General features: G+C 37.6%; 1 protein-coding gene across 2 annotated transcripts in view; it reads left to right on the top strand.

Annotated features, from left to right (window-relative positions):
- Window positions 1-24536, top strand: part of LOC106880928 (protein pellino) — a 120631-nt gene extending 96095 nt beyond the window's left edge. For both annotated transcript variants that reach the window (XM_052971538.2, XM_014931099.3), the window contains exons 3-10: window positions 4165-4294; window positions 5739-5840; window positions 14296-14493; window positions 15897-16082; window positions 17885-17983; window positions 19228-19446; window positions 20645-20760; window positions 21538-24536. In XM_052971538.2, the coding sequence (XP_052827498.1) occupies window positions 4165-4294; window positions 5739-5840; window positions 14296-14493; window positions 15897-16082; window positions 17885-17983; window positions 19228-19446; window positions 20645-20760; window positions 21538-21661 (1174 nt within the window). In that variant the 3' untranslated portion in view covers window positions 21662-24536. The remainder of the gene's footprint in view (window positions 1-4164; window positions 4295-5738; window positions 5841-14295; window positions 14494-15896; window positions 16083-17884; window positions 17984-19227; window positions 19447-20644; window positions 20761-21537) is intronic.
- Window positions 24537-26347: the final 1811 nt, after the last annotated feature.

The raw sequence follows: 26347 nt of genomic DNA on the forward strand, positions 1-26347 counted from the left end.
GTAAAAAGCATTCATTCAACTGTGTAAAGTGAGTGGCATTCAGAAGGGCATTTAGGCCACGAAAACCATGTCAAAACAGATCTCGTTAATGCTAGTGTCACATAAAAAAAACCCATGCCAAAACAGACCGTAGAGCTTGGTGCATTCCTCTGGTTTACTAGCTCCTGTGAAACTGTCCAACCCAGGCTAGCATGGAAGATGGACGTTAAATGATGATGATGATGATTATATATATATATATATATATATATTGTGTGTATCATCGCCATTGTTAGTTGCATGGTGTAGATAAGACTTTGTTGAAAAAGAATTTTCTGTTGCTTTGATGTTCTTTCTGTTTCCAAGCAAGGTAATATTTCCCTTTGTCTATTGATATGCTTTCATTGAGGATTGTGAACAGATGACAGTTTGCACATGTCAGAATACACTTTGCTTGTGCGTACACATATACACAAACATGCATACTCATTATGGATTTCTTGCCATTTTTGTCTACCAAATTAGTAGATGACACCAGCCAACAATTTACATGAAGTGGGAACAAACCTCATGTTATGTGGTTAAGAAGTTTACTTCCCAACTATATAGTTTTGGATTCAGACCTGCCTCATGGCACTTTAAGCATTTGTCTTCTACTATAGCCCCAGGCCAGCCGTGGAAGAGGGAGACCCCAGAAAGACATGGGATGAGGTGGTGAAGCACAACCTTCGAATGTTTGACCTCACAGAGGCAATGACAAGAGACCAAGATCACAGCCGTAGCCTATACCAGTGTTACATAACCAGCCCATTTAAAAGTACCCTTGAAACATCGGGTGATGTGCTGTGCTTGAGAAGATCTACTGAGTCAAGTAAAATCAAAATCGAAGCAAATCAAGATCGAAATCAAAATGGAAATTGTAGTTGTGGCTGATGCCAGTGCCACCTGACTGGCACCCGTGCTGGTGGCACATAAGCACCATTCAAGTGTGGGTTGATGCCAGTGCAGCCTGAGTGGCTCCCCATGCCAGTGGAACGTAAAAAGCACCATCTGAACATGGTCGGTGCCAGTTCTGCCTGACTGGCTCCCGTACCCATGGCATGTAAAAAGCACCCACTACACTCGGAGTCGTTGGCGTTAGGAAGGGCATCCAGCTGTAGAAACCTTGCCATCAGATTGGAGCCTGGCACAGCCTACTGGTTTGCCAGTCCTCAGTCAAACCATCCAACCCATGCCAGCATGGAAAGCGGATGTTAAACAACAACAATGATGATGATGAATGTTCAACAGCTATATAAACTCACATACCTTCAACCTGTGACTAATGTTATTAAGTGCTGGCACTTGAAACTCTTGGACCTTGAGTCACTCTGTTACTTCTGCTAAATATAAATAGATATACATATACTCATATTTTGAGTTCTATTTCTCCTGTTTGCATCAACATACGTTTATATATATATATATATATATATATATATATATATATACGGGATGGCACCTGTGCCCAGCGTCGCCTTTCTGGCACTTGTGCCCGTGACATGTGTAAGGATTTTTGAGTGAGATCGTTGCCAGTGCCCCTGGACTGGCTCTTGTGCGGGTGGCACATAAAATACACCATTTTGAGCGTGGCCGTTGCCAGTACCGCCTGACTGGCCTTCGTGCGGGTGACATGTAAAAGTACCCACTACACTCTCTGAGTGGTTGGCGTTAGGAAGGGCATCCAGCTGTAGAAACTCTGCCAAATCAGATTGGAGATTGGTGTAGCCATCTGGTTCATCAGTCCTCAGTCAAATCATCCAACCCATGCTAGCATGGAAAGCGGACGTTAAACGATGATGATGATGATGATGATATATATATATAAGCAAGGATGCTATTAAACCCATGCTATGATTTCACATCAATATTGAAGAGAATGTCAGCAGTCTTCGGTGAAATGTGAAGGAGGATTGCCAACATCCAATCAGATTAACACCCACTTAACTATCAGCATGAAGCCATAGCACAGATTTAATGATATAGACACTATAATACAAATGTTTACCTGTGTGTTTTGTGTACAGTATGTATATGTATGTATGTATGTATGTATGTATGTATGTATATGACTATGTGAGAGAGAATCCCCCCTCTCTCTTTCTCTCCCTCTCTCACTCACACACAATGTAATAACAGGTGCAGGCATGACTATGTGTACCCTTGGGTATCTTCTATAGCTTTGGGCAAACCAAAGTCATGTGATTGAATTTGGTAAACAGAAACTAAAGGAAGCCTGTTGTGTGTGGATGTTTACATTTGGGTTCTTTGAGAGTTGTTTGCTGCAAGTGGTGGTGGTGTTGACGTCATCTCTCTTACCAAAGTGCTCACTCACTTTGTAGATGTGTGGCAGAAGAGATCCCTTATTTGAAAATCGGGTACAGGTTTAATAACAGGAAGGGCATCCAGCCATAGAAACCTTGCCAAAATTGAGACAGTGGAACATGATGTACTCCTTCAGCCAGTTGGAACCTGTCTAACTGTCCAGCCCATGCTAGAATGGAGAGCAGTTGTAAAAATGATAATAATGCTGACAATCTCATTATATATATATATATACATAAAAAGGTATAAGTGTGGTTGATTGGTATGCAGTTTGCTTCTCAACTGCTTGGTTTTGCTTCAATTTCACTGCCTGACACCTTAGGTAAGTATCTTCTACTAAAGCTCCAATCCAACTAAGGCCTTGTGAGTGGATTTGGTGGATAGAAACTGAAATAAACCGATCATTTACATGTGTGTGTGTGTCTTACTGCTTCCTTGCCATCGTGTGATAATTGTAAATAAGTGTCATTGTAATATAAGCAGTGTTCTTCATTTCCAGTATTCCATGAAAACATGGGGGGAAATGTTTGAGAGCTGGTTACTGGAAGCATATCCAAGCATAGAAAATCCACCTCAATAAATTTTTGTCTGACGCAGGCAAGCATTAAAAAGTGGACATTAAAACAATGATGTTGTATTTTGATGGTAGTCTAGTGAATGTCTAATGATTTCTTATGTAAATATATGATTTCGAAGTTCATTGTTGTTTTACAGACCAACCTACTTGCTTTTTTTATTGACTGACTTCTTTTTGGTACCTACTTTTTGCATAGCTGCATTCTGGCTGTCTGGCCACTATGTAGCTGTGTATTCTGATAACCAGCCTGCTAACTGTTTTGATCACTATATTTTAGCTAACTGGACACTATATTTTGGTCTGCATACTTGACCACTTTAGTTATTTCTGTACTGTCTGGTCTCCTCTATACTATAATGCAGTTGTCTGATAACCCTTTTTGCCTGCCTGCTCACTATAATTTGGCTTGCATAACTTGTCTCTCTCTAACAAGCATACTTTGTAGCGTTGAGTTCAACTCAGTTCCTCCTTTAAGCCTTGAGATGTCACTATAGTATGCAAAGCACATTCTTCCCATGCACACACACACACACACTGAACATCATTCAGGATCACTTTGTCATTGGATTCAGAATCTGATTCTATTTACGGGCTGTGTAGCATCCTGTTATGTGTAATACACACATGTGCAGGCGGACACTTCCACATGAATGCCTTCCTCAGTCACAATGGAATTCTGTTTTACTTTATTTCCTTTTTTCCTTTAAACTGTTTGTCTTTTGTTGACACTGTTGTTATTTAACACCAGGCTGGCCCTGATTCAGCAGACCCATGATCAAAGGCATTCCAATTATGGCCACTCCATCCTTTATTCAGACACATGTATCTAGGACTACATTTTCTAATATGTGTTTCCATTTTTGACCCTGGTGTGTAATTTGAAAGCATTAGTTGTTATTTGTAGCAGGTTGAACAGCAGCTTAACCCTTTAGTGTTCAGATTACTCTGTTAAATGTAATATTTTTTCACCCAAATTGTTTTGAATTAATCATGCATTATGTTATAGCTTTGAGGTTTCAATTATGTGATTGTTTATTTTTAGAATGCCAATGTAGGTTAGGTGTGAGAGGCTAGATATGGCCAATTTGAATATAAAACATGTAGACTATTTGGGCCGGATGTGGCTGGTTTAAACACTAAAGGGTTAAACTTCCCTTGGTTTGTTGTTGTTGTTGCTGCTGCTGATGTTATTATTGTTGTTGTTTTTTTCCATTGTCACTCTGTTGTTTTCTCTGTATTTTCAGCTACAATGGTCACCTTGTAAATTATGAAAAGGGTAGAAAACGGAGCAAATTCATCTTGACCAAACGATCTGCAGCCAATGGAGTGAAGCCTTATAAGAAACATGTGGTCAAAAACCCTCAGAATTCCAAAGTAATCACAATTCTTTCTAGCAAGTTCTACATCTCTCTCTCTCTCTAGCATATTCTCTTCTCACCTCTCTCCTTTTCTAATTCTCTTAACATCTTTCTCTCTAGCACATTCTCTTATCATATCTCTCTCTCTCTCTAGCATGTTATCTTAACCCTCCTCCCTCTTGTACATTGTCTTACCACCCATCAGTCTAGCAGTTCTATTTTACCTCTTCACTGTACTTCATTCCTCCAGCAAGCTCTGTACACGGTTACTCCAGCAATCTTCTCCCTCCCCATTTCTCTAGCAAACTCTCCTCTCTGTTCTACCAGCAAGCTCTCTGCATCATGTTCCTAGCACATTCTCCAATTTATTTCCCTTTTTTCTTACAAGGTCTTCTGAGCAAGCTCTCTATCCTGTTCATCCAGCAAGCTCTCCATCTCATTTCTCCACCCTGTTCACCAGCAAGCTTTCTACCCCATGTTCTTAGCACATCTAATTTATTTCCCTTCTTTCTAACAAGGTCTTGTGAGAACCATTAGAGTGTATTATGCAGTTTAACTTCTTAATTAGCATGGTGCCTTTACTTTATCTGTCCTCCACACACACAACACAAACACCATATAAATTTCCCATTCTCTCCTGTCACAATTCCCAGACCGGGCGTTGTGAGTGTTTATTGAGCGAAAACACCTAATGCTCCACTTGGCTCCGGCAGGGGATGGTGGCGAACCCTGCTGTACTCTTTCACCACAACTTTCTCTCACTCTTACTTCCTGTTTCTGTTGTGCCTGTAATTCAAAGGGTCAGCCTTGTCACACACCGAGAACTATGTTGAGGGTGCACGTGTCTGTGGAGTGCTCAGCCACTTGCACGTTAATTTCACAAGCAGGCTGTTCTGTTGATCAGATCAACTGGAACCCTCAACGTCGTAAGCGATGGAGTGCCAACAACAATATTTTGCGACTAACATATTCTCCCTGGAGTTTCAGTTTGTATGGAATGATTTCCTTTCTGGAAAACTGTCCATTTCTATGCACTGTTAACCAGTGTTTACAGGAGTTCTGACTGAGGAAGCTGCTCAGATTTTCCAAACCCATTTTAATCTGATGTGATGTGATGTGTGTGTGTGTTGTGTGGGCAGGGTATGTGTATATAGATATGTATCTTTAGATGCATATATATGTATCTTTAGATGCATATATATGTATATGTACATATTTATGTGCATATGTGTGTGTGCATTTGTACTTTGAAAATCACTGAGCTGCAAGTGGTGACATTGTTGTTATTTCTCCTGTCAGTTAATCATCTGCTGGCTTTCTGCCTTTGAAGGTATATGGAATAACAGACAGACCCTTTACTTGAAAAACAAGTAAGGGTTACTAACAGGAGTTTGCATCCAGATGTAAAAAAAATTCTTGAATAACATTCATTTCTTGGTCTTTTGTTTTTTTTTTCGCAGGCTGTCCAGGATTCGGCTTTACACTCTGTATCCTATACGATGTCAAGAAACCAGGCTGTGGTTGTCGAATATAAGTCTGATCCCGACACAGATATGTTTCAGGTAAACAGCATATGAGATTTTCATCAATCTATTTTTTTTCATTGTTTTTTGGTTTTGATTATTTTTTTTTCCCCCAGATTTTCCAGTTTTCTTTTTTTATAACCACAGTTTGCTTTACGCATAAATAGGTACAGGCATGGCTGTGTGATTCAGAAGCTTGTTTCCCAACCATGTGGTTTCAGGTTCAATTTTGCTGTGTGGAACCATGAGCACTGTCTTCTTTTGTAGCCCCAAGCCAACTAAAGCCTTGTGAGTGGATTTGGTAGATGGTAACTGAAAGAAACCTATCATATATATATATATATATATATATATTTAAGAATTTAAGGATTGGAGAAAACGCATGTTATAATTGCATACTTTATTCCTACATATGTTTCAAAGGATTATAACCTGTGTGATCCATAATCTATTGTTTTCATAATCGGTCATAATGTCTTACGTTTAAGATGATTCCCATGCTTTCCCTGATGAAAAGGTTACAATTTTAATATCAAAGATCCCTATGGATCACACAGGTTGTAATCCTTTGAAACATATGTAGGAATAAAGTATGCAATTATAACATGCGTTTTCTCCAATCCTTAAATTCTTAAATATACTCAAATACTCAAAATTTCAAGGAGTTCCTGCCTTAAAAACAGGAACTAAACCACAGTTATTTTGTGTTCTTTGCTACATTGGTTTCTATTAACCCATTTATTCTATCAGAAGAATTTTATTCATTAAGATAGAAGAAATACACATAATTATATATATATATATATGTGTGTGTGTGTCTTGTCATCATATGATGATTTTAAATGAGAATCACCATCATATGTGCAATGTTGTTTCTTTCCAGTCTCCCATGGTAAACATGCCTGGTTATAAAGAAATGCTATTTTGCTTGAAACAGGTGAGGGTTTGTGACAAGGAAGGGCACCCAGTCATAGAAAATCTGCCTCAACAAATTCCATCTGATCCATGCAAGCATGGAGAAATGGACATTAAACAATGATAATGATAAACATTCTCTCTCATACACACACACATATCATTTCACATTTGTTCAAGAGGTGGGTAGTTCATCTCTATTCTCTTTTTAGTGTAAAAGAAACAGAAAGTTGATAGATTGGCCGAATTGCCTAGTCATCTGTCCTATAATGGTTTTAGTTCATTTTTCTATACTAACTGAGGATTATTCTGTTTGCCTTTATTTCAGTATTTGCCTGTGTTGGAACTATTGTTTGCTGTTCAGTGACATTCCTACAGCTGACTGCTCAACATTGAAGAATAAGATATATGTCTTACCCAGCAAGGCACACTTAGTAAAGTGGAATTCAGTCTTGGCAAAATTTAATGCATAGGAGTGGCCATGTTGTTGATTTACTGAGAGGAGTGGAACATTGTGTATAAGATATCATCATTTAACATCCGTCTTCCATGCTAGCATCAGCAGTTGACTAGATTGACAAGGATCCAGTGAGTTGGAGGACTACACTGAGCTCCAGTGTCTGTTTTGGTATAGTTTCTATGGCTGATGCCTTTCCTAATACCAACCACTTTACAGAGTGTACTAGGCACCTTTTCTGATACCAGCACTAGTGAGGTCACTAAGAAACTTGCAAGACAAAGACCTCTCGACTGAATAGAGTTTTAGAAAAGAGGGAGGAGGGCTTTATGCCAGGTGTTGAACAGCTAAAGTATGTGAGAAATAGAGATCTCGCTATAGAGATATCTTACATTATATAAGGCTGGGTGTGAGTTATTGAAAAGAAGCCAGTGATGGTGGTGACAAAGTGTCAGAACATACCCTCAACATGCAAGAAGTTGATTATAAGAGAGAATGGGAACAGAATTGGGGAAGGGTGGATGCATAAGTTCATTAGCGTGTGAGAGAAGAGCAACAGATGGTTGTAGACGGATGTAGAAGTGAATGCAGTAAATGGAACAAGAGCAGAGGTATGGTCAGTAGTAAATATCAGTGTAACGGGTGGTTGTGAAAGAAAGAGGAGTAGTTAAGGAAGCCGGGAGAAGAGCAGCCTGTTAAAACATGTAGGTAGATCAGAAAATATGGAGATGATGCGCTGGGTGGGAAAGGGCAAGAGAGAGAAAGAGATGGATGTCAAAGATACATAGGCGTGGCCATAGAGACTGTACACACACACACACACACACACACACACACATATATATATATATAACAAGTAGAAAGATAAATTTTTTCAACACATAAGTACTGTACAGTATACATAAAGGATAAAATCCTTTTAAGAGTAGAAAAATTTGCTGGCAAACTTTTCTGCTCTTAAAAGGATTTTATCCTTTATATATACTGTTCAGTATTTGCATGTTGGGAAAAAATTATCTTTCTACTTGTTCTACAATACATTTCAACGCTTCAAAAACAAACTTATGTTTGTATACATTATGATGTGATATATATATATATATATATATATTCTCTGGATTTCTACCCATACTACATGAGGCAGCAACTCTTCAATATGTTATCTTCTCAACCATCTTATTTCAAAGACTCTTGAATAAATTGCATTGAATATATATATATATATATATATATATATATATATATATATATATATGCCACTGGTGGCAAGAAGGGGCATTGATCTGTAGAAAATCTACCTCAAACTCTGTCCAGTCCATGTAAGTATGCAAAAGTGGATGTTAAATTGTTGATGATGAAATAATATATATCATCATCATCATCATTTAGTGTCTGCTCTCCATGCTGGCATGGGTTAGACAATTTTAACTGGAGCTGGAGAGCTGCACCAGGTTCCAGTCTGATTTGGCATGGTTTCTACAGCTGGATGCCTTTCTTAATGCCAACCACTCCAGGAGTGTAATGGGTGCTTTTACAAGCCACCAGCATGGATGCCATTTACATGACACCGGCAATGACCATGACTATGATTCACGGGTGGGTGCCGTTTATATGGCACGGGTACCATTTGCATAGCACTGACAGTGACTATGACTCATGAGTGCCATTTACATGGTACCATGAACGACCACAACTATGATGCATGGGTGTCATTTACACAAGACTGGCAGCGAAGGACCACAACTACAATGCACGTGTGTTATGTACATGGTATTGGCAGCGAATGACCATGATTACGATTCACAGATACCATTTACATGGCACCAACAACGACCAAGACTATAATGCACAGGTGTCATATACATGACACCAACATGGCCACAACTACAATTTCACTTGGCCTGATGTGTCTTCTCAAGCACACCATATCACCAGAGCTCTCAGCCACTCCATGTCATCACTGCCATAAGACCCAACATTCGAAGATCATGCTTCACCACCTCATCCTGTATCTTCCTGGGTCTACCTCTTCCACAGGTTCCCTCCACAGCACTTCTTTACACAGCTGTCCTCATCCATACACAGTGAATTATTACAAAACCTTTATGATTTTTTTATCCTGGTTATAGCATTTTCTGCAGTGTCCGTTATCCATGAAATGTTATTGCTCTAGGCCCTTGTGACAAACGATGAGTCCATAAACTCAGAAAAATAACTGAATTTTTCTTGAAAACAACAGTAATGACTCATATATCCTACATTTAGTTGAGTGGTTCAGTGAACATTTGTAATAGATTTCAAATTCTACATTTATACAAAGGCTTGCTACTCTCTCTCTCTCTTTTGTTTTCTTTCTGTTTATACAACTCTTCCAGGATATTCTTGTTGAATATCCTTCTCTCATCCGTTTCCTCTTTAACACAATACAAAAAAAAAACTCACTTATTTTCTTTACCTTTCTGAAGTGTTCCAACTAATTTTGCTGTCAATAACTCAGCTGGTGATGATGATCAGGAATTGGACTTATTCTTGCTGCTGTTGCTGTTTATGTACGTCTTTTAATGTTTGGTTTTAAATTTCCAAGTTTACCATCATTACAATCACCTCTAACATCATGAGTATCTATTGTCATCAGATTGCTGCCATAGTTTAGACAAAGCAGTAAATATTTTGGAGTTGTGTCCCTGCTTCAGACCTCGCTTCTTTCCATGATACAGATTTTATGTTTTAAAGTGATTGAAATTAAAGCCTTCCATCAAATTTCATGCTGATTTACATTTCAAACAATAGCTTAACCATTCAGCATTTAAATCGGCTATTTGTGGCCAAAATATTTTTCCTGTTTTATGTTCAAACTGACCAGATCCAGCCGCTCACACCTACCCTACAATGTTAGTCTAAAACATATACAGTCATACAATCGAAATCTCGAAACAATGTGGACAAATAAGTGTTATATTTGATACAATAATCTGAATGCTAAAGGGTTAATTGAACGGTAAAATTATTTTATGAAATTTCTGTAACATCTTCAAAATTAATTGGCAGCATGTTTCAACAGAAATATAAAGAAATATAAAGGCAGCATGTTTCAACAGAAATATAAAGAAATATAAAGGCAGCATGTTTCAACAGAAATATGGTAGTAAAAGAAGTGGGAGGAAATGTCCTAATTTATCTTGAAAATACCAATCCCTATTAATAAGCACTTGAGTCGTGACCAAACAATAGTGTATTGTTCTCTTAAGAGCATTTAGTCCTATTTTTCATGTGATGTCATCGTAGACAATCCTAATACTATTTGATGAATGAAATTGGATGTGATGTTCATATATGGTGGTCTAGTGGCAAGAAATGATTAAAGCACTGATATGTTTTGCTTTTTCCACATTTCTATTGATACAACTCTTACAGGATATTCTTGTTGAATATCCTTCTCTCATCCGTTTCCTCTTTAACACAATACAATACAAACCCCCCCCCCCCACTTATTTTCCACATTCTTAGCTCAATATCTTTCCTGTAGTGTTGTATCTTTCTCTCAAGGGTTGAGGAGATGACAAGGGCCCAAGACACCTGGTCATTTGCTGTGTTTGGGAAGACACAGCAAGCTAAGTAGAATCAAACACCCCATGTTGTCCATGTAAGAAGGAACCGATCCTGATGCCACATATACAGCACCCATGCCAATGCCTTGTAAATAGTACCTGTGTCAGTGCCATGTAAAGAGGCACCCTTGCCGGTGCCACACAAAAAGGCACCTGTGCTGGTGTCACATACAAGAGCATCTGTGCTGGTGTCGCATACAAAAACACCCATACCGACATCACATAAAGAAGTACCTGTGCTTGTGTGTCAAGTAAAAATCACCCAGTGCACTCTGTAGAGTGGTTGGTGATATGAAGGGCATCCAGCCATAGAAACAATGCCAAACAGACAACTTGTGGTCTACTGCAGCCCTCTAGCTTACCAGCTCTTGTCAAACCATCCAGCCCATGACAGCATGGAAAACAGACATTAAAAGATGATGATTGATTGATTGATTGAGTGATGATGTTGATTGTTGTTGATTCAAGAGTCTCATCTACTGCTCTAGCTTTTGAACCAATTGGTGTCAGAAACCAGTAATAGCATTTGGCATAAAGTTTTTTCTTTTTTCTGTTTTTCCCTTTTATTTTATAATCTTTATGTTGCATTTGTTCAACACTATATAACAACCAGTATTGGTTTGTTTACATCTCTGTAACTTAGTGGGCTTGGCAAAAGAGACATATTGAACAAGCACAAGACTTACAAAAAGGGAAAAAATAAGTACTGGGGTTGATTTGTTCAACTAAACCCTTCAAGGTGTTGCCCTAGCATGGCTGAAGTCCAATGACTGAAACCAGCAAAAGGTATAAGATATATCAAGAACAAGACATTTTATTTCACTTATTTAAAAATAAGTTCAAAGTCCATAACAACCTATTTTTTCTTTTTCCTTTTTCTTTTTTTCTCTTTGTTAAAAAAAGGAAGAAAGAAACTGGTTTATGTCTTTACAAAATACTAACAGTGTTACAGTAATTGGTACTTGAGCCAGTAATTTTCTTGATGGTTAAAAGAAAATATGAGGTTGGTACTGGTGCACACCTTTTCATTAAAAACATGAAGTGGGGCAGTGGGCCTTCATTTAAGAAAGTAGCACAGTTCACTTGAGTTGCTTTACGTCTTTGTCTTTTCTTCTACTTCTGTTTGAAGATAGCTTTAAGCTATTGAAATGCAAATAGGCTTGTCAATTATATATATATATATATATATATATATCATTATCATCGTTTAACGCCCGCTTGCCATGCTAGCATGGGTTGGATGATTTGACTGAAGACTGGCAGACCAGATGGCTGCATCAGGCTCCAATCTAATCTGGCAGTTTCTACAGCTGGATGCCTTTCCTAATGCCAACCACTCCGAGAGTGTAGTGGGTGCTTTTATGTGTCACTGGCACAAGGGCCAGTCAGGCGGTACTGGCAACAACCACGTTCAAGTGGTGTTTTTTACGTGCCACCTGGACAGGAGCCAGTCCAGCGGCACTGACAACGATCCCGCTCGAATGTTTTTTTTCACGTGCCACAAGTGCCAGTAAGGCGACGCTGGTAACGAACACGTTCGAATGGTGATCTTTACGTGCCACCAGCACAGAAGCCAGTCAGCTGCTCTGGCAGCGATCACACTCAGATGGTGCTCTTAGTGCTTCACTGGCATAGGTGCCAGTCATCGAATTTGCGAATTTGATTTGATTTCACTTGCCTCAACAGGTCTTCCCAAGCAGAGTTTAGTGTCCAATGAAGGAAAGGCAGAAATGTCTAGTTTCAAATTGATTGGGTGTTGAGACCTCAAACGTGTTGTACAATACTTCCGTAGGGATTTCATTTCACGTTACAGTTTTTTCTGTGAATCCTTTCTTAAGCTGGTTAATGTCTTTTGTATTCACCATTTTTTTCCTTTTACCTGGAATATCATTCTTCCAATTTGTTTAATTATTACACCATCCTCCCAGCTTTCTTTACCCTTTCTATAGGTTTTAAAAAAAGCTTTGTCACTTAACTTGAAGTATTTTTGTTGTTCGCCTTTTTTTATTTTCACTTGGTATCATCTTATCAAAAACAGATCTGACCTTTCTAGCAAACATCAATTGTGAAGGTGACATTCCCGACGGTGTATTCGGATTAGGTGTTACTCGGTACACTCTTAGAATTTGTTGGAGTGCAAAATCGCCCATCACTTCATTGTTCATGATGTTAAAACTAAATCTGCCTTCTTTCTTAACTTTGGCTTGTTCTAAACCTCTAACTTGCCACTAACTAGTAACTGCAGTTATGCAATCCTTGAAACATGCTACACAAAATAAAACAATTATCAACTCTTGCTATTCCTATAACAGAAATACTAAAATTTCCATCTTCATGCACTCGTGACTATATTTCTGAAAACAATAATCAGCTAAACTAAATGTTAACCCATATCTCTATCATACAAGCAATGTTGTTTCAAGTCTTCCATGGAAAACATATCTCGCCATGTGAAATATTACCTTGAGTCTCATATCCTAGACTAGACTAAAGGGTCCTGTCTTTATTTATATATGCCTTTCAGATGAGTGGAGGCAGTTCTTCTAATTTTTAAAGTGTCTCCCAGGTTGGTTAAATTGATGTCATTCATGTTTAGTGTGAACATGTGTAGGGAAGTGAGTTTCAAGGGAGTAAAGTTTTAGGGTGAAAGGAGCAAAGAAAGTGTCTGGTGTGAGATCTGAGAGTTGAGACCACTATAGAGGGAGTATTATAGATAAGTGTATGAGGTTAGCCTGCATGAAGAAGATATGCAACTACAAAAGAGTGGTAGGGAAAGCATCTTTGTGTGCTCAACGATTGAAATACGTGTGTGAACAAAAATTTGCCAAAGTCTGTCAAATGGCATTGTTTGGATATTTGTGTGTAACAACAGCAATATCCTAGCCTGGGCTTTTGAAGAGGCTAAAGTGTTTCCTGGTTTGAAAATTAGTTTCTGAAATAGTTATGCATTTCCATAAAAGGGTTTGCTGATTAAGATATCCTGCAATTTAAAACTTTGTATGACATATGACTATGTATGTGTGAAATGACCATATCAATGTATACTATCATCATCATTATTTCTAATGTCAGTTTTTTTTTTCCATATTTGCACAAGTTGGATAAGTCCATCATATCTCCCCACTTGCTGCAGGACTTTGTTGTATCTTTTCATGAGCTTCAACTTCTTGAGATCAGCCTTTTATTACCTTTTCCTCCTTTATATCTTCTTCACTATTTCTCATTCACAAATTCCTTCCACTTGGTTCTCTTGGCACTTTAGTCAAACTGTTCTCTATACGCATTACATCTCACTAGATATGACAATCTGAATATTAAAGGGTTAAAGATGGTAGTATGATTCAAAAGGAGATTTGGCTGCTATTTTTGGTAGGTTCAGCAACCACATTGAGTTTTGATATCCACATATTAAAACAATTGTTCCAACACAGAAAAAAAAAGTTTCAAATGTGGGGAAAAATGGTTGTAAAGCAGTAAAAAAAAAAATGTTTATTTATATTTTTATTTATTCCAGATTGGTCGCTCAGGGGAGAGCCCTATCGACTTCATTGTCATGGATACGGTTCCTGCGAACCAAAGACGTTACAATGGGGAGGTAACTCAAAGTACTATATCGCGATTTGCCTGTCGGATCTTAGTGGAAAGAAACCCGCCGTACACTTCCAGAATATTTGCTGCCGGTTTCGATGGTGCACGCAACATATTCCTAGGGGTCAGTATGAAAGCAACTTTTGTCATTAAAAATTACATACTTAAAGGAAATTTGGTTGCAAATAGAAGTAGTATGAGTTTTATTATATGCACCTAATATAAATATGTATATATATATGTGTGTGTGTGTGTGTGTGTGTGTGTGTATATATATATATATATATATATATATATATATATATATATGGGAGAATATACAAATAATAACAACAGACGAGGACAGGCGGTGTAAATAACAAAAGTATATATTAGTATGACGCTCGGGAATACGGAAAGTCTTTGACGTTTCGAGCTACGCTCTTCAACAGAAAGAATATGGAGACAAGGAGAAAAACACGGAGAAAAAAAATTGAATAGTGTTCAGTCAACGGTCAATCATAATAAATATATATATATATATATATATATATATATACCGTTCAAATGGCACAAGTTACGATTATAAAGGCATTTCTGGGGAAATTTTCGACAGTCCTCTCCCCACACCCTCGGAAAAATTTCTCCAGAAATGTTTTTATAATCGTAATTTGTACCATTTGAACTGTTTTTCTATAAAATTTCATCAATATATATCCATTTTCCTGAAAGTTATGTAGGAAAAACCAGATCTCGTGAATTTTCCGAAAGTCCTCCCCCCTCCACGTTCATTTAGGCAATTTTTTTTTTTCCATATTCGTTTTCTACACAGTTTTTAACACCTAGCAGGCTGGGGTTTTTTTTTCCGTTAACGGGTCTCAAACTTTAGTTTGACCGAATCGATAGCACTCTAAGCAAGATGCTTGGCGGCATTTTGTCCGTCTGTATGTCCTTTGTTCAAATGCCGCCAGGGTCGACTTTACCTTTCATCGTTTCGATGATAAAATAAGTACTAGTTGAGCATTGTGGGTTGATATAATCGACTTAACCATTCCCGGAATTCGCCCTGCCTTGTACCAAAATTCAAAACCAATATTCTGCTGAACTGGTAAGTTGTTGGGCATCACAAAGTCTGTATCATTTAGTTACATTTCTTTAAAATTCCTTCAAGGTCAGCTTTGCTTTCATCCTTTTGAGGTAACAGAGTATTGAGTGTTACCGTATTACAAATTAGGTCTTGTGACTATGCAAGATGTTATATTCGGGCAGTGAATGGCATAATTAGGTCTCGCACAGAATGTTGTTATACTTGGTTATGCCCCTTTATGTTCAGTATGCCTCTTGACTAGTTTAACTTTGCTGGCTTCATTGAAGTGTTTTAAATATTGGGAAAAGCGCAAAAAGTTATTTTATATGCTTAGGTGTATAATTGAAGTTATGTCCCTTGAATAATTTATATAATTTATAGCGAATAATAACAAAACAAAAAAGAAACGCTAGTATGGTTTTTAATCTTTACTTGAAACCAATTTTTTTACTTTTTTTCAGGAGAAGGCAGTTAAATGGCACTCAGGCGAAGAGATTGACGGGCTAACGACAAATGGTGTTTTTATTATGAGCCCAACGGAAGGGTTCACACCTGCTTCCAAGCCTGGCACATGGTATGAAGTGTCAGTTGGTGGAGGTATTTACAGTGCTAGGAACTCAAGAGCAGACCCATTGAAAAGTCATCAGGTATATATATATTTGTATATGTGTGTGTGCGCACAGACATGGCTGTGTGGTTAAGAAGTTTGTTGTGTTGGGTTCAGTTCCACTGCACAGTACCCTGGGCAAGTGTCTTTTTGTGTATCACCATGTCAATCAAAGCCTCATGAATGGATGGCAGGTAGACAAAAGAAGCCCATCATACGTGTGTGAGTGTATATGTACCCAAATCCTGTCTTGATATCATGTGCTAATTGTAACCAAATATCACAAAAGTGCTGTTGTTCATTTGCAAATCTTTGGGTAAACATTCCTGGTCGTTTTGTGGTTTGTGTTTGGCGAACTGGGGAAAATATTACCTTGCTTGGAAACATGATGGTTAGTTATAGAAAATGCATCCAGCCATAGAAAAGCTGCCCCAACAATTTTCATCTAATTCCTGCTAGCATGTAAAAGTGGATGTTAAAATGATGATGGTACATGCTAATCAAGCAGGCATTTGATGAAACACTATTTAGCTGAATATCTCAGCTATATTTTATGATAGTAACTTAAGATGCATACCTTAGTGGTTAGGGTGTTGGACTCATGATCGTAAGACTGTAATTTTGATTCCTGGACCAGGTGATGTGTTGTGTTCTTGAGCAAAACACTTCACTTCATGTTGCTCCAGTCCACTAGTGGAGGCATGTCGGTTAGGGTGTTGAATTCACAACTGTAAAATTGTGGTTTCAATCCCTGGACTGGGCAATCCATTGTGTACTTGAGCAAAACACTTCATTTCATGTTGCTCCAGTCCACTCAGTTGTATAAACGAGTTTAGCCTGAAGAGAGATGGGCTCTGCCAGGCCTTCTTTCCCTAGATACGCTGCATGGCTGCAGTGCCCCAACAACCCCCAAGAGGTTGAGGGACTTGTCAATTGTCAACTTAAGGAAGATTTGCCTCATAATTATTGTATGGCAAGTGATTTTTTGAGTTTTGGAGATAAGTACAGAGAAAATGGAGAGCCATCTTGGTTGAAGAGGAATTGGTGGGATGTTGTTTGAAACTCTCATGACAAGAAGGCAGAAGACATGGCTTTCTTGCAATCTGGGAGGCAGGAGAGAATAACAGCATTATATAAATGCTGTTTTGCAAAAGCAGGAGAGAAAGCTGACGATGGTTTGTCACTTATACAAATGGTGTTATAGAAGAGCAGGAGAATATGCCAGCAGTTACGTGTCACTTATACAAATGTTCTTGTGGGAGATTAAGCTGCTACATTAACCTTTTCATTACCCTTTTTTCTATTGGAATACACTACTTTTGTTTCAATTAATTCTGAAAATAATGAAGAATTTAATAAATTATTAAGCTGGTATTTTGAACAGAATTAGCATGAAATTTTGATGCAATGTATTTAGATTGCTTCTAAGCAGGAAGTTTGTATTGTAGATCAGGGGTAGGTTTGTATCCAAAGGGTTCAGCAAGGTTGAACTGCTACGTATGTTATCTTATGGTTCTAATTTTCCAAACAATAAGATTGTTACTCAATATAGCAACCAGATATATTGTCCTCAACAATCAATATAGAAGCTTCCTCGCTAGTTTGTTGAAAGTGTTTTATTTACTGCATTGAGCAGAGCAAACTATTTTACTGGTCTTTCATTTTTTACTTTTTTTTAATATTTTTATGTTCCAATGATAATATTGTCATTTCATATGGTTGTATTGCAGAGTTAACAGTTCTCATGCCATCTCCTCACCATTATTTTTTTTATGCCTTTTATATTATAATTTTCATAGTTTTTAAAAAGTTTTTTTTGTTTGCTTTTTTCTCCTTTACCAGATGCTAAATGCCGACAATGTCCTACACGATGGCACACTGATTGATTTGTGTGGGGTGACACTATTGTGGCGCTCCGCTTCAGGCTTGCATGCGTCACCAGTAAGTTTTATTGAGATTGTTTTTTTTTAAGTCTCTACTTATCTATCCCTTTGTCTTTTCTTTTTATTTCCTTTGTGACATTATGGGACCAGACTATTGGCCTCCAACCTCATAATTATGACTTCAAGCTTTACTACTGTCGTTTTGCCTAGAAACCTCACATGAACCTGTTTACGGCAGTATGCCTGGCTGATAGCAGGTTCCACTTGAGAGTTCATTGACTCTTAACACTGAAAATTGTGTATTCTGTATTTTATCATGCTTACATGAAGAAAGAAAAATGTGTGTATGTGGGTCTTTTATACCATGGAGCTGAACTACAGTTAAAAAAAAGAATTAACCTTTTAATTGCATAATTTAATTTCGTAGCTATTCCCATAATTATGTTAATTACCCACCAAAAAATGTTATTTTCTGAAAGTCATAATGCCTCATAATAAACCTAACATACTTCGACAAAAGATATTTTCAAAAGATTTTCCTCCACAAAAAAAACAGGTTGGTATATAAAACAGCTTTCCACTGTTATGGGAATGAAATTTTGAGTGGATATATGTGGTTAAGAGATATTATAGCCAGGAATATGGTACCAGTGAATCTAAATACCTATTTTTGGCATGGCAACAGTGCTAACAATAATGATTTCTCTAAAAGAAATTTTTAAAAAAAAGTAATCACATAGTTTACCAAACTGGCATGAGTCAAGTGAAATATTGAGGTAGTTATCTACATTTAGATGCCCCTCCTGTTGCCAGCCAATACCTGTTTTACATGTTAAACTTTTTTTTTTAATATTCCACTGATCTTCATATGTCAGAATTATTGAGCCATGGGGTATATTGTATACAGTAAATGTAAACACATCATAGTTGCTCAACCTGTGCTTTACAAATACAAATAGAAAATAAACATACACACACACACACACAATTATGATGCTATGTCTGCACTCAATTGTGTCTCTATCTTTCTCTCCCTCACTTTCCTTTCTCATTCTCTTATATTTTCTCTCTTTCCTTCTCTTGCTTTCTCTTACTTTCCCTCCCTTTTGCTCTTCTTCCTTTTCTCCTCTTTCCTTTCTCACTATCCTCTGTCTCCCCCCTTTCTTGTCTTTTCTCTCTCGCTCACATTTCTTCACTCTTTTGCTTTCTCTCTCTCTCTTGCTTTCTCTCTTTCTCCCACTCACCCTCTTCAATGATTTATCTCTAATTTTCTCATTTTCTTTCCCCCGCCTTTTTCATCAGAACGAACAGGAATTTAATAAATTGGTGGAAGAAATCAATGCTTGCCGTCCACAGTGTCCAGTTGGTCTAACCACATTGGTGCTGCCTAGCAAGTCTCATGCTACACCTGGACTTGATAAGCAACCATTTGTATACATTAAATGTGGACACGTGCATGGAAGACACACGTGGGGACAGAAAGATGATGACGACAAAAGGACATGTCCACTTTGTTTAAAAGTAAGACTGGCCATTTTCATTTCTTTATTTTATTTCACTGATTTAAATTGAGCTGTTAGTGTTGTTTAGCCCTAAGTCAAGCCATCAACCATCAAACTTATGATCAAAAGCGTTCCATCCATGACTATACAGTCCTATTCTTTCCCCACCCCCCATGCAGTGTATATCTTTGATCTTGTTTCGGTCATGCTGGAGCACCACCTTGAGGAATTTTAGTCGAACTAATCCACCCCCAAATACTAATTTTCTCTTTAAGCCTGGTATACTTATTCTATTGGTCTCTTTTGATGAACCGCTAAGTTACAGGGATGTAAACAAACCACCACTGGTTGTCAAGCAGTGGTGGGGGACAAACACAGATACGTCACATACAAAATTATATATATATATATATATACTCTTTACTCTCTCTCTCTCTTTTACTTGTTTCAGTCATTTGACTGCGGCCATGCTGGAGCACTGCCTTTAGTCGAGCAAATCGAGCCCAGGACTTATTCTTTGTGAGCCTAGTACTTATTCTATTGGTCTCTTTTGCCGAACCGCTAAGTTATGGAGACGTAAACACACCAGCATCGGTTGTCAAGCAATGTTGTGGGGACAAACACAGACACACAAACACACATACATATATACGATGGGCTTCTTTCAGTTTACATCTACCAAATCCACTCACAAGGCTTTGGTCAGCCTGTGGCTATAGTAGAAGACACTTGCCCAAGGTGCTATGCAGTAGGACCATGAATTTGTATCGATATATATATATTTGACATCTCTTTTACTTCTGTTTATTTCAATTTATTGGTCTTGAACAAAGACTATTCTTTCTGATAGATAATTCTTTTGATGTCACCAATGTCCACCATCTCTGTGATTTTGCCATGATATGCTATATACACAAATGTAGCTGTGTGGTTAAGAAATTTGCTTCCCAACCATATGGTTTTGGGTTCAGTCCCACTATGAAATACCTTGGGCAAGTGTCTTATGTTAAACCCTCCGGCCAGTCAGAGTGTGTCTTCTACCACTGGATGCCCTTCCTAATACCAACCACTTTACAGCATGTACTGGGTGCTTTTTTTTTCATGCCACCAGCACCAGTGAGGTTGCCAAGTAACTTGCAAGACAGAAAAAGCAGAAAAGAGAGTTGCTCGATATACGTGTTGTAGCCTAACTATGAATCCTATGTTTTCTGTTTCAGGAAAGTCCTTTTATAAAGCTGGAGGTTGGATCTGAACTTAGTTTTTACGTTGATGCAGGATCTCCAACATACTGTTTCAGTCCATGTGGTCATATGGCATCAGAGAACACAGTCAAGTAAGTCATCTATCTGCATCTCCCCACCACCACCACCACACACACACACACACACACTAGGTAATACATTATTGGGTGCATGGATGTGTGTGCAGGCAACATAACTCCTTAACAGCTGACATTCTAAACCCTGTAAAAGAACTTGGAAGCTTGGGCCTCTATCCAGGCCTTTCACGATAACCTTAAAGCCAGAAACTTTTCAGCACTCCCTTGAGTGTGTATGTGCACACACACACACACACACACACACACACACACACACACACACACACACACACACACACACACACACACACACACACACACACACACACACACACACACACACACACACACACACACACACACACACACACACACACACACACACACACACACACACACACACACACACACACACACACACACACACACACACACACACACACACACACACACACACACACACACACACACACACACACACACCCTCTCTCTCTGTTTTAAAGTGATAGAAATTAAAACCTTTCCCAAAATTCTATGACAAAATTATTTTACTAAACTCTTTATTATTTTCTAATTTAGTTGAAAGAAAATCAGTGTATTTTAATAGCAAATGGACATTTTTGTTTTTTAATTTTATTCAGATTTTGAATTTATCTACTCTGGAATAATTTAGCCATGTACGATGACAGCCATGCTGTGTGTGTACCTTGTACGTGTGTGTACCTTGTACGTGTGTGTACCTTGTACGTGTGTGTTCAAATTATCTAATACATTCATTTATTCTGTTTTCAGATATTGGGCTAAAGTTTTAATTCCACATGCTTCCAATGAATTTCATGCAATATGTCCGTTTTGTGCAATTCCTTTGGACAATCCTGGTTATGTGAAACTAATATTTCAAGATCAAGAACTTTGAAGATCACAATGATAATGATTATGATGATGATAATATTAAGGAAGATGATGGTGATGGACATCTTGTACGCTCGCTGCCTGATGGTTTTTTTTATATATATATATTTTTTTTTTTTTTTAAATCTTCTATAATTATTTTTTTTTTTCTTCCTCAAACAAATTCTCCTTCTTCTTCTCCCTGTTGATAAGATATATTCTCCAGAAAGGAAAAAGAAATTGCTGATGTGTCGTTTGACACAAGCTGCATCGAAGTTATTGCCCACTGAATTCAACAACAAAATAAATCGAAAAGAAAACAATGATATACGTATATGAAAGAAAATAAAAATACACATGTATATTGTGTGTGCATATATATATATATATATATATATATATATATATATATATATATATATAATTTCAAAATATAGAAAATGACTGCTGCCTAGTGGACAAGGATGCTTGCATGGGCGGATGTGTGAGCATGCATGCATATCAATCTCCCTCATATATATATAATATATTATATTATATTATATTATATTATATAAATATAAAATGTACATACATATGTAACAATACATAGATCATTTTATATATATATATATATATATAAAATGTACATATGTAAGTATACCTATATATATATATATATATATATATATATATATTATACACACACACATATATATATATATGCATAATGTACACATATATAAATATACATAGATCATATATGTAACTAATACATATATATTTATGTATGTAGTATATATATATTAGTGTGTGAGTATATAGATACATATATGTTTATATATACTCACATACATACAGATTCATTTTTTTAATAACAAATTTTACAAATGGAAAAAAAAAAAAGAAAATCAAAAAAAAAACTTCATTAAAAGATTTCATCTTAATTTGCTCTTCAATTTCTGCCTCCCCCACCTCCTTCATTGGAGCAATAAATAACATGCATACACACAACATATATATATATGTGCATATATATATATATATATATATACATACATACATACATATATATACATATATATATATATATATATATATATATATATATATGGGGAAACAAAGATATTAAAATTTTTAATTGTTCAGCCTTGCTCCTGGGTCTACAGGGTTGTACAAAAGATATATATTCACACACACACACACACATATATAAATCTGTATATATATATATATATGTGTGTGTGTGTGTTTGTGTATGTATATAATATCCTTAAGTGCCATATTGGTTGTGTTTTCCTTTGTATATTTTTATTGTTTGTTTTTTTTTTTAGCATTTCATTCTGTTTTAATGCAAATGTTCATTTTATTTCATTAAAACGTTTTTTTTTTTTTAATTTCACCTTCCACCCTCCACCCCCCACTCCAACTGTCATCTTTTTTTTCGCTCTCTCTCTCTCTCTCTCTCTCTCTCTCTCTCTCCTCCCACTGTGTTAAAATTTCTAATAAGATACACATTAGTTTTTTTTTTAATTTTATTTTTAAAATTTTCATTTTCATCATTTTAAAGAGATGGAAAAAAAATAATAAAACAACTAAAATTAATTTCATCTTCCTGTCTCCCCCATTCCCCCAGTTTCTGTCGCTGACCGTTCTGTGGAGAAAGAATTATACAGATTATGCACACAAACAGACACACACACATAACATGATCCAGAAGATCTGTCTGGTTTGAAATATATAACAATGTTGCTTTCTTTATGCCACTTCTGCTCTCTTTCATACATACATACATACATATATATATATATATATATATATATATATATATATATATAGGTGCAGGCATGGCTGTGTAGTTAAGAAGCTCGTTTTGCAACCATGTGGTTTTGGGTTCAGTCCTGGTGTACAGCACCATGGGCAAGTGTCTTCTTCTATAGCCCCAGGCTTGTGAGTGAATCTGGTTGACAGAGGCTGTGTGGAAGTCCATCATGTTTGTGTGTGTGTCTATGAGTGAGATCGTTGCCAGTGCCCCTGGACTGGCTTGTGCGGGTGGCACATAAAAGACACCATTTCGAGCGTGGCTGTTTTCGTGCGGGTGACACGTAAAAGCACCCACTACACTCTCTGAGTGGTTGGCGTTAGGAAGGGCATCCAGCTGTAGAAACTCTGCCAAATTAGATTGGAGCCTGGTGTTGCCATCCGGTTTCACCAGTCCTCAGTCAAATCGTTCAACCCATGCTAGCATGGAAAGCGGACGTTAAACGATGATGATGATGATGATGATGTGTATATTTGTGTGTGTTTGTGTTTGGCTCCCCTTACAACTTGACAACCAATGTTGGTTTCTGTACGTCCCTATAACTTTGCAATTTGGCAGAATAGTCTGCACTAAAGTAAGTACCATGGCCAATTTGTTTGACTGAACTCATTAGAGGCATTGAGACTGAAAGAAGTAATACACACTCTCTTCCACAGGACACCAAGGCTACTTCTCTAGTGCTGGTGTCACAATAATATGCACTGAAGTGCATTCTTATAAGGTGATTGGTGTCGGGAAGCGCACCCAACCAAAGAAACAATACCAAAAATACAGCATACAGGCAAGCTGTCTTTCTCTGACCCATCCAGTAAGTTAAAATAAAGACAGACTCAGACCGTGACAATCTGTCTCCTTTATTTCAGCATGAAAAGTGGGCACACAATGACAATGCCAACACATACACAAGCAGGTATATCAGAAAAGATTGTGTGTGTGTGTGTGTGTGTGTTAGAATTCTTTTTTCATTGCTGACTGGCTTGAACTCTTGATGTCAAGACTTTATGACTAATGTAATTTCCTCATAGATGGTACGGCTGCATGTTAGATGTTATACATGTTTAATAAAACCATATCTATTGCATTGAGTTCTCCACAAGAAGCATGTGATGAAACTATTTCACATTTTTTTTTATATACTATAGTTATTGTTGTTGGCACTCCGTCGCTTACGACGTCGAGGGTTCCAGGTGATCCGATCAGCGGAACAGCCTGCTCGTGAAATTAACGTGCAAGTGGCTGAGCACTCCACAGACATGTGTACCCTTAACGCAGTTCTCGGGGATATTCAGTGTGACACAGTGTGACAAGGCTGACCCTTTGAATTATAGGCACAACAGAAACAGGAAGTAAGAGTGAGAGAAAGTTGTGGTGAAAGAGTACAGCAGGGTTTGCCACCATCCCCTGCTGGAGCCTCATGGAGCTTTTAGGTGTTTTCGCTCAAACACTCACAACGCCAGGTCTGGGAATCGAAACCGCGATCCTATGACCGCGAGTCCACTGCCCTAACCACTGGGCCATTGTGCCTCCACATAGTATAGTTAATGTAGTTGATATTAAACATAATCCTCAATTTGAGACACGGAAAAAGAGCCAGGCCTACTGATTGGATGCAAATCATATGGATTCCATTTGCCCTTTTTAACCTGGGTGGAAGACCAAACGTCCAACCAAGCCTTAAACTACCTCACTCCTTTGAGCTCTCAGACTAGGATTCTGGTTTAAAAGGATAAAGAATAAAGCTCCTTCCCAAGTCATATACTCACAGGGCTGGTTTCCTGGATTCTCTGGCATATATACTGCCCCCAGACAGGATGTCAATCTGTCGCAGGAATACTTGTTTTCACCAACCGAGTGGACTGGAATAATGTAAAATAAAGTGTTTTGCTCAAGAACACAACACAACACATCATCCAATCCAGAATTGAAACCACAATCTTATCTAACTGCTAAGCCATTCTGGGGATAACTTAATATCTTGTATTATTTCCTATTGCAGCAATCCATGAACCAGTAAGGGAGCCTCTCAGAGTTGTTCACCTTTCTAGAAACTGCAGCCAAATCTTCCTCAAATCACATCCTTCTTTCCCATTTTTTTTTTTAAAGAATGACTGAGTCCACTGGGTAGTGTAGTCCTAGATAAACATGCTGTAGAAGCTTGGCTGGTCATGATTGGAATGCTGTTTGATGACTGGTCTGCTCAATTGGGGCTGATTTGGCCTTAAATGACAGCAATCACCCATGTCATATCTACCTCTCTTCACCTCCCCTCTGTCTAAAATCCTTCAATGGCACTTGATGTACAACCAGTAAGCAGGGGGGAAAAATGAACTGACAAGCACATATTTTATTTATAAATCAATATGCTTATGTATATTTATATCGTGGTGGGTTCCTATCATTCGACAATAAGGATTCAGGCAGTCGATTAATCAGCCGAATTACCTGCTCCTGGTTTAATGCATAAGTGGCTGAATATTCCACAGACACGTATCTTTAATGTCGTTCTTGGACAGAAGCAGCATGACACTGTATGATAAGGCTTATAAATTGCAGGCCTACCTGACGGCCTTTTATATGTTGATATATAGTAGGATTGAACCTGGGAGACCTTATGGTTGCAAAGCGAACCTCCTAACCAATCAGCCATACTGCACCTACATATTTATGTAAAGTGACGATCTATATGAAACAGATGGATGTCTCGTAAATAAGGCAGCATGTTTTATATTAAAAACTCAATTAAAACATAAAAAAAGGAAACGAAAACAAAATCGTTTACATTAAAATTTTAGCTGTTAATTCCTTTATATTATATAAGTTCATTTGTTGTTTTTTTTTTTCTCAGCTGTATTTTAAGGTTTTCTGTGCTTAACCTTATTTATCAAAATAACACCAAATATCCTTTAAGTA

The sequence above is a fragment of the Octopus bimaculoides genome, chromosome 11 (genome assembly GCF_046866305.1).
Source record: "Octopus bimaculoides isolate indiv1 chromosome 11, ASM4686630v1, whole genome shotgun sequence".
In the NCBI taxonomy this organism is placed as follows: domain Eukaryota; kingdom Metazoa; phylum Mollusca; class Cephalopoda; order Octopoda; family Octopodidae; genus Octopus; species Octopus bimaculoides.